This window comes from Dipodomys merriami, unplaced genomic scaffold, assembly GCF_024711535.1.
Source record: "Dipodomys merriami isolate MVZ:Mamm:240054 unplaced genomic scaffold, mDipMer1.0.p SCAF_106, whole genome shotgun sequence".
Taxonomy (NCBI): Eukaryota; Metazoa; Chordata; class Mammalia; order Rodentia; family Heteromyidae; genus Dipodomys; species Dipodomys merriami.
The window spans coordinates 1,749,246-1,758,204 of record NW_027202338.1 but is presented as its reverse complement, the minus strand read 5'-3'; the positions used below and the strand labels follow the sequence as shown (position 1 = coordinate 1,758,204).

Here is an 8,959-nt window from a genome sequence, read left to right as displayed (position 1 = left end):
GTAGACAATGCACATGAGCTGGCACAGGCTGAGCATGCATGGAGCCAGCACGGGCTGGCACGTGCTACACACAGGGAGCAGGCGCCTAGATCCAGCATGACCTGAACCATCATCACCCTTGTCCCCAGGGGGAACCAGCGCGCCTAAACACCACAGCGTGCACCAAAGGCAAGATCTAAGCCTGAGAGCTTTCTGCGCCGAAACCCAGAGAATGTTCTGGAGGCAGATTCCTAAGTGCCAATCCAGAGACAAGGAAGTGCTAGAACAGTTCTTTTATTGAAATAGGCAGAGACGGCAGAGCCGGGAGCGAGCTCGGGGCCAGTAGCGCGCATCCATCTTCCTGCCTTCCTGGCCGAGGGGGCCATGGGCCAGACCCTGAGAGGCCTCCAGTGTTTGGGGAGGGAGGGGTGCAGGCATGCACTTGGAGGGGAGGGAAGGGAAAGGGAGGATTCTGGATAATTATCTTTTGTGTAAGAATAAATTGTAGGCTCTGGGGATGGCTCTGTAGAGCAGTTCAGGTTGAGGAAGAATGCCAGCCCAGCTAGCGCGGTCCCGGTCGTGGGCAAAGCTGGGTGACACCATCAGTGGTGCCCGCCGACGTGCTGCAGGAAAGTGGTAGCACGGGGTGGACCGTGAGGATGCGGGTGGGGGTGCCGGGGTGGGAGCCCCTGAGCCCGCGATCCCCGCACACTCTCCAGGGTCCACTCTGGCTCACTCAGCCACTCGCCAGGACAGCTGCTGGGCTCAAAGAGCTCAGGCCCAGACCTCTGCAAGGGGAGAAGGGGGGGGGGGGGGGAGTGTCAGCAACAAGTGTGGGTGACCTCTGACCTCAGAGAGGGAGTAAGTCCTCTGCAAGGACGATTCTATCAGTGCCCAGCAACTTTCTTATGTTTTTTTTTTTTTTTTTGTCGGTGGCGGGGTTTGAACTCTGGCCCTGAGTGCCGTCCCTCAGCTCTTCAGCTCAAGGCGAGCGCTCTACCACTTCAGCCACAGCACCACTTCCGGTTTTCTGGTGGTTTATTAGAGATAAGAGTCCCACAGACTTTCCTGCCCAGGCTGGCTTTGAACCTTGATCCTCAGATCTCAGCCTCCTGAGTAGCGAGGGTTTGTAGGTGTGAGCCACCGGCACCCGGCTCCTTTCTTATTTCTGAACCCATATCCAGGTGTGAGCCATCTAGGCCTAGCTTTGTTTTGCTATAGAGACAGGATGTGGCTAGGTTCCCCTGTACTGTCCTTAATCTCAAAATCCTCGTACCTCTGCCTCCCCAGTGGCTTGGATGACAGGTGTATGCTCCCGCACGTGTCAGTTCTTCCAGATATATTACTAGGTCCTGAGTTTTAGTTACAATCTGAAGGTGGGTTAGAATGACCTAGCCTATTTTTTTTTTTTTGTCAGTCATGGGGCTTGAACTCTGGACCTGGTCGCTGTCTCTGAGCACTGCAGCTCAAGGCTAGTGCTCTACCACTTGAGCCACAGCAAGAATGGCCAAGCCTTTGTCCTGTCTTAGGAGCATCAGTGTGAACGCCAGACACCATTATCTATCACCTAGCAGGATAGGTTAGCATTCTGCTGAATCTTACATCCCAGATGTGGGTTAGTGTGGAGTAAGTCTTGCCATATTCAAAGATAAATTAATATGTTGCAGATAAAACAGAGGAGCCCGGTGCTGGTGGCTCATGCCTGTCATCCTAGCTACTCAGGAGGCTGAGATCTGAGGATCACGGTTCAAAGCCAGCCTGGGCAGGAAAGTCCGTGAGACTCTGATCTCAAATAAACCACCAGAAAATTGGAAGTGGAGCTGTGGCTCCAAGTGGTAGAGCATAGCTTTGAGCCCTGAAACTCAGGGATAGCACCCTGAGTTCAAGCCCTAGGACTGTTCCCTTTAAAAAAAAAAAAAAAAACAGCTGGAGGAAACCCCTCCCCATCCACCTGCCCATGTGGCTTACCTCAGCATCCATCGTCATGTCCTTGATACTGGGCCCGTCCCCGTCCCTCTGCGGGATGGTGGGCAGCTCTACGGAAGCCCCTCGGCCTTCTCCTTCTTCCCAGCCATTGCCCCGGCAGGGTCCGTCGTCCTCGGGGGAGGCCTGGCTCAACCGGATCAGATTGCTGAAGTTGGAGTTGGACTTGGAGCCCATGGGTGGCTTCCGGACCTTATGGCGACCGGTCAGACGGCTGCCATAGAAGGCCAGAATGGGCTCCGGACCTGAGTCAGGGACCCTGCGGCCAGCAGTGGCTGCTTTGAGTGGAGTGAGCATGTCAGAGACCGTGTCAGCCCGGGCCTCACTCCACAGACCTTGCCCTGCCTCCTGGAGGCTCAGGTCATCCAGCTGATCGATGGCTCTTTGCATGCCCGGTGCCTTCTCATCCCAGAAGAAGGGCCCGGTACCCATGCCCACGGCTTCCTCTTCCTCGGCCAGCCGGTAATAAGGGGCCCCATCTTCAGCGGTGGCCACCATGGCCGGGGGGGCCTTGCCCTCCACCTGCAGGGACAGGCGGCAGCTGCGCAGGGACAGCTGGTAGTACCGCGTGGTCTCGTGGGCGCTGCGCAGCTGCTGCATGGAAACGAAGGGGTGGCGCAGGGCCGCGCTGGGGCTGATGCGCTCGTGGGATTCCCACGTGAGCATGCGCTTGATGAGCTCCACCATGCTCCTGAGGTCGGCCAGCTCGGCCACCGCTTCGCGGTCCTGAAAGCTCAGCCGGCTGGCCCCGCCGCCGTTCACCGTCTCCATCTGATCTAAAGACTTGAGCATGTACTTGCGACGCTCTAAGGGGCGAACCTGGTGACACAGGGGCGAGGGAAGGGGGGGGGGGTGAAGGGAGACACTGCACTGACCAGTGTCCAGGCCTAGCATGCCAGACTTTCTTTATGGGGGCCCCTTGACATCCAGTTCTGCCTGTGATTAGACCTAGGGCTCTCTTGCTGCTAGGAGGTTCTAACCTGATCACTCATACCCTGTGTTTTTTGTTTGTTTGTTTGTTTTTGTTTTTGTTTTTTGGTGGGGAGGGGTGCTTTTTTGTTTATCTTATTTCCTTTTTTCTTTTTCTTCGTGTCAGTCCTAAGGGCTTGAATTCACAACCTGGGCACTCAGCTTTTTCACTCAAGGCTAGCTCTCTACCATTGGAGCCACAGCTCTCCTTCCAGATTTTTGGTGATTCTTTGGAGATAGAGTCTCATGGACTTTGCTGCTTGAGCTGATTTCCAACCACAATCCTCAGATATCAGATTTTTTTTTTTTTTTTTTTTTTTTGGTGGGGACCTCTGGGCCTGGGCGCTGTCCCTCAGCTCTTCAGCTCAAGGTGAGCGCTCTACCACTTGAGCCACAGCACCACTTCCGGCTTTTTCTGCTTCTGTGGTGCTGGGGATTCAAACCCAGGGCCTCATGCATGCAAGGCAAGCGCTCTACCACTGAGCCACCTCCCCAGCCCAGATCACAGCCTAGTGAGTAGCTACAATTACAAGCATGAGCCACAGGTACCTGACACGTTTTTTTGTTTTTTGTTTTTCTTTTTTTCGTTTTTTGGGTCTGGTTGTGGGGCCTGAACTCTGGGCCTGGGCGCTGTCCCTCAGCTCTTCAGCTCAAGGCTAGCGCTCTACCACTTGAGCCACAGAGCCACTTCCGGCTTTTTTCTTTTTCTTATGTGGTGCTGAGGAATCGAACCCAGGGCCTCATGCATGCAAGGCAAGCACTCTACCACTGAGCCACCTTCCCAGCCCCAACCTGGAAGGTTTTGTTTTTTCTTTTTCTTTTTTTTTTTTTTTGGGGGGGGGGTGTGTTTTAAACTCAGGATCCCATGTTTGCTAGGCAGATGTACTAAGGTATACTATCACTTGAGTCATGCTTCCAGCCTCTTGCTTTATCTTTTTTTTTTTTTTTTCCAGTCCTCGGGCTTGAACTCAGGGTCTGGGGGGTCCCTGAATCTGTTTGTGTTCAAGGCTAAGCCTACCACTTGAGCCACAGTACCACTTCTGGCTCGCTCTTTCTATCTTTCTTTCTTTCTTTCTTTCTTTCGTTCTTTCTTTCTTTCGTTTGTTCTTTCTTTCTTTCTTTCTTTCTTGTTGGTCGTGGGGCTTGAACTCTGGGCCTGCACTGTCCCTCAGCTCTTCAGCCAAATCAGCTCAAGGCTAGCACTCTACCACTTGAGCCACAGCACCACTTCTGACTTTTTCCGCTTATGTGGTGCTGAGGAATCAAACCCAGGCCCTCATGCATGCAAGGCAAGCACTCTACCACTGAGCCACCTTCCCAGCCCACTTCTGGCTTTTCTGAGTGATGCATTGAAGATAAGAATCTCTCTCAGACTTGTCTGCCCAGTCTGGCTTCAAACTGTGATCCTCAGATGTTAGCCTCCTGAATAGTTAGGATTACAGGTGAGCTGCTTTATTTTTAAAGTAGGATCTCAGTCTTTTCCCTTCCCTTCCCCTCCCCCCCAGGAGTTGCCCTCAGATTCTACGATTCTCCCATCTCTGCCTCTCATGTAGCTGAGATTATAGGCATGAGCCACAGCACCCAGTGAATTTAGACTGTTCTTGGAGCAGTCTACTGGATGACTGTCCCCCCACACATACCCATGCCCCTTGCTTGCCTCCCTACCTTGGTCTCCGCCAGGTAATCAGCTGACGACTTGAGCTGCCAGGGGTTGGTGGGATCTGGGTGGGGATTGCGCTTGAAGAAATGGTGGACCTTGCGGGCAGCGTGCAGCAGGTGTGGCTTGGGCAGGCCCTGGGTCTCACAGATATAACGCACTTGGTCGTACTCATTGTTGCCCGGGTAGAGGGGCCAGCCTAGATGCAGCTCAGCCATGACGCAGCCCAGTGACCACACGTCCACCTTCTCACAGAAGGGCAGGCCCAGCAGAATCTCGGGGGCCCTGTAGAAGCGAGACTGGATGTAGGGTTCCTTCACGTAGCGCACCTCGCTGAAAATGCTGGCGGAGCCGAAGTCAATCACCTGTGGGAGAGCAGGATGGGAGAGAGTAGGTCCGCTTGGGTGGGTGCGGTGCTGGGGATAGCCTGCTCTCTCTTCTTAGGGGGTCCTTCTACATCTGTCATTTGCCTCTGGCTGGCTGGCTGCCTGTGACCTTCACTTCCATTTTTATTTTTATGTTCTAGGACTAAGGCTTGTGCTCAGGGCCCAGGTGCTGTCCCTGAGCTTTTTCACTCAAGGCTGGTGCTCTACCACTTGAGCCACCACTTCCAGCTTTTTGGGTGTGGTTTATTGGAGATCAGAATCTTGGGGACTTTCTTTCTTACCCAGGTTGGCTTCAAAGCTCCCAAGCCTACCCAGAACTCACCATGTTTAGACCCTGTCTCGTTACCTCTGTCCTCTTGCTCATTTCCTGCCTCCCACCACACAGCCATAGACAGCACGTGCACCCCAGCCTGCCCATGTCCTTCCTCTGTTCAGCATCCAAGCCAAAGCCCTAACCCTATCACATCTTGATCTTATTCACTTTTTTCATGCTGCAACTCCATAGACGTCCTCAGTGCTTCTTTATACATCAATTCAGCAGCATGTGCTCCTACCTCAGGGCCTTTGCACTGGCTCTTATCTGGACAGATGTCCAGTATCTTTTCCAGATGCCTCCATGGCTCCCTTTCTCCCTTCATCAGGACATCCTTCAAATATCACCTACTTGCAGAGGTCTTTCCAATTACATCACCTAAAGTGCCAGTCATGACCATCTGCCACCCCTAACCAAGATTCCACAATCTCCTCTTCTCTCCTCATTCACAAACCACATTTTACCCCTTACCGTGATCACTCAGTCTCCCCAATACAGTGTCAGCTTCATAAGGGTCAGAGGTGCTGAATGGAGAATGGTATAGAATAGGGAGTCCTCAAGTCTGGGGTGGAGGGGAGCTCAGCAGCAGGATGGGGAAGCCAGGAGCTGGTGACTCACACCTTTCATCCTCACTACTCAGGAAGCTGAGATCTGAGGATTGTGGTTTGAAGCCAGCCCAGGCAGGAAAGTTGGAGACACTCATGTCCACTGAAGCACCAAAAAAGTCACAAGTGGAGCTGGAGCTCAAGTGATAGAGCACCAGCCTTGAGTGAAAAAGCTCAGGGACAGCACCCAGGCCTGAGTTTAAGCCTCAGGATGGTGCACGTGCGCGCGCGCGCGCGCGCACACACACACACACACACACACACACACACACACACACACGCCAGAAAGGGTAAAGTGCTAACATACTACCACTCTACTGAAGTGGTAGAAGGCTAACATTGAGTTTAAAAAAAAAAAAAAAAAGCACCAGCACACATAAAAAGAGAGAGAGCTAGGGCTGGGAAGGTGGCTCAGTGGTAGAGCGCTTGCCTTGCATGCCTGAGGCCTTGGGTTCGATTCCTCAGCATCACATAAGCAAAAAGAAAAAAGCCAGAAGTGGTGCTGTGGCTCAAGTGGTAGAGCACTAGCCTTGAGCTGAAGAGCTGAGGGACAGCGCCCAGGCCCAGAGTACAAGCCCCAAGACCAGACCCCGCCCCCCCCCCAAAAAAGAGAGAGTTGGGTGCTGGTAGCTCATGCCTGCAATCCTAGCTACTCAGGAGGCTGAGATCTGAGAATCAAGGTTCAAAGCTAGCCTGGGCAGGAAAGTCCATGAGACTCTTATCTACTGTTAACCACCAGAAAACCAGAAGTGGCACTGTGCTCAAAGTGGTAGAGCGCTCACCTTGAGCTGAAGAGCTCAGGGACAGTGCCCAAGCCTAGAGTTCAAGCCCCATGACAGAAAGAAAGAAAGAAGAGAGAGAGAGAGACAGAGACAGAGAGAGAGAGAGAGAGAGAGAGAGAGAGAGAGAGAGAGAGAGAGAGAGGGAGGGAGGGAGGGAGGGAGGGAGGGAAGGAGGGAGGGAGGGAGGGAAGGAAGGAAGGAAGGAAGGAAGGAAGGAAGGAAGGAAGGAAGGAAGGAAGGAAGGAAGGAAAGGAAAGAAAGGGGAAATGGAGGAATTGGGAGCCAGCAGTGAGAAGAGACACAAAGGGGAGGGGAGGGAGGAAATTCAGGGCTGAGAGTAGGCCAAGCAAGACATGAATGTTGAGTCTCCGCTGTTGGGCAAAGCTGTCACCCAAGGTGTGCCCACTCACCTTGACCCTGAAGGGGCATCGGGTCTGGTCCACCAGCATGATGTTCTCCGGCTTGAGGTCAGCATGGATGATGGCCAGTTCCTTGAGCCGGGCGAGGGCTCGGAGCACCTGTAGGGTGACGGTACGGATATGGCGGGCAGGAAGAGGTGCAAAGTTGTTCTCCTTCTGGAACTCAAAGAGGTTTTGTTCGAGCAGTTCAAAGACCAGGTAGAACTTGAGGGCATCGTGGAAGAACTCCAGAAATCTGATGACGTGGGCCTCTTCGGGATCCAGGCCCCGCATGCATCGAAGCAGCTTCAACTCGTTCTTGATGATGCGGCTGCGGTAGGCATCATTCTTCAAGATCTTGATGGCCACCATCTCGCCCGTACTCCGCCGCCAGCCCTTGGCCACCTCCCCAAATGTCCCCTTGCCCAGCACCTCGATCATATCATAACAGTCAGTCTCCGACTGGATGGTGGCCATGATGCCACCAATCACCACCCTGCTCTGTCCCGGGAACCACAGGCTCTGCTGTCTGCTTTGAGCCAGCACAAGCTGCCGACCCCTCAAGACCCCCAGGGGGGGAAAGAGAACTGAATTCGTGCCTGTCTTTAGCAGGTTGGCCCTCCTGCCTCCCCAGTACCCCTCAACCCCCTTGGCCACAAGGCAAGTCGGTCAGGGGCTGCACCCCTCCCCCAAAGCCCTCCCGGCTTGGGACGAGGGGCCCCAGGCCACCCCGAATGGGTTCCAGCGTTGCTCAGTGGCTCTGGTTCTGTTGTTGGAGACCTGAGCCCCAGGCTGGAATGGGGGGATGGGGTGCCAGGTTGGGTCCCCTCCCCCACCCACTGGCGGAACCCTGGAATCTGGTGGGGGACCTGTATACATGGATGCAGACCAACTGACAGGCCAGAGTGAGAAAAGGCAAACATTTTGAGTTAGGGGTCTGTGTGTGTGTGTTTCCAGCAAATCCTTGCCAGAGCAGATGGCTGCCATCGGAGGGAAGCATAGCCAGGGCATGGCCCTGAATACTTGGTTTTAGGTGCCCTAGGGAGCCACACAGGGACTTTGAGGGAGAGAGGGCAAAGTTAGGCCTGAGGGTCACAAAGTATTTTTCTATGTGCTAAGAGTAACTGGAAAGGGCCAAACCCAGGCAGTAAGCTAGGGCAGCACTCAGGTGACCCAGGGTGCAGAAAAAACCCAGAAGGTGGTAGATCAGTCATTTTGGTAAGTTCAGGAAGACAACCCAGGGGCCGACAGACTGAAAGTGGGGGGCTGTATCGGACCAGGTCCAGGGCAGTCTCTGGAGACATGGACAAGAAGTGTAGGGGAGAAGATGATGAGGTCAGATTAGGTCAGATTAAAACACTTAAACACTGATTGAGTAGCAATCATATGGAAGAGAAAATCCAGGCACAAATGACAGCCAGGAAATGAAATGCCTGTAATCACAACAGAGGGGAATGAAGATCAAAGTTCAAAGCCAGCCTGGACCAAGTTAGCAGATCCTGCCTCAAAAACAAAAACTGGGTGCTGTCATGCTAGTTACTCTGGAGGCTGAGATCTGAGAATCACAGTTTGAAGCCAGCCAAGGCTGGGAGAAAGGAACCAGTGCCCCTGTGACAAGATGAACAGGTTTGAGAATAAAAGAGGCCAGGGGCTGGGAAGGTGGCTCAGTGGTAGAGCGCTTGCCTTGCATGCCTTGATTCCTGAGCACCACATAAGCAAAAAGAAAAAAGCCGGAAGTGGCGCTGTGGCTCAAGTGGTAGAGTGCTTGCCTTGAGCTGAAGAGCTGAGGGACAGCGCCCAGGCCCAGAGTTCAGGCCCCACGACCGGACCCAAAAAAAAATCCCAAAAAAACAAATAAAAGAGGCCAAAGTCGGGTGGGGGGGCATA

The 8,959-nt window shown here is 53.6% G+C and overlaps 1 protein-coding gene across 1 annotated transcript; it reads right to left on the bottom strand.

The window, feature by feature from the left end:
* Positions 1 to 257: 257 nt before the first annotated feature.
* LOC138813144 (homeodomain-interacting protein kinase 4) lies at positions 258 to 7,791 on the bottom strand. Its single transcript, XM_070001346.1, has 4 exons — positions 7,085 to 7,791; positions 4,597 to 4,953; positions 1,948 to 2,781; positions 258 to 767 (listed from the first exon to the last, which is right to left on the bottom strand). The coding sequence occupies exons 1-4, from the start codon at positions 7,547 to 7,549 to the stop codon at positions 582 to 584; spliced, it is 1,842 nt and encodes a 613-aa protein (XP_069857447.1). The 5' UTR covers positions 7,550 to 7,791; the 3' UTR covers positions 258 to 581.
* Positions 7,792 to 8,959: the final 1,168 nt, after the last annotated feature.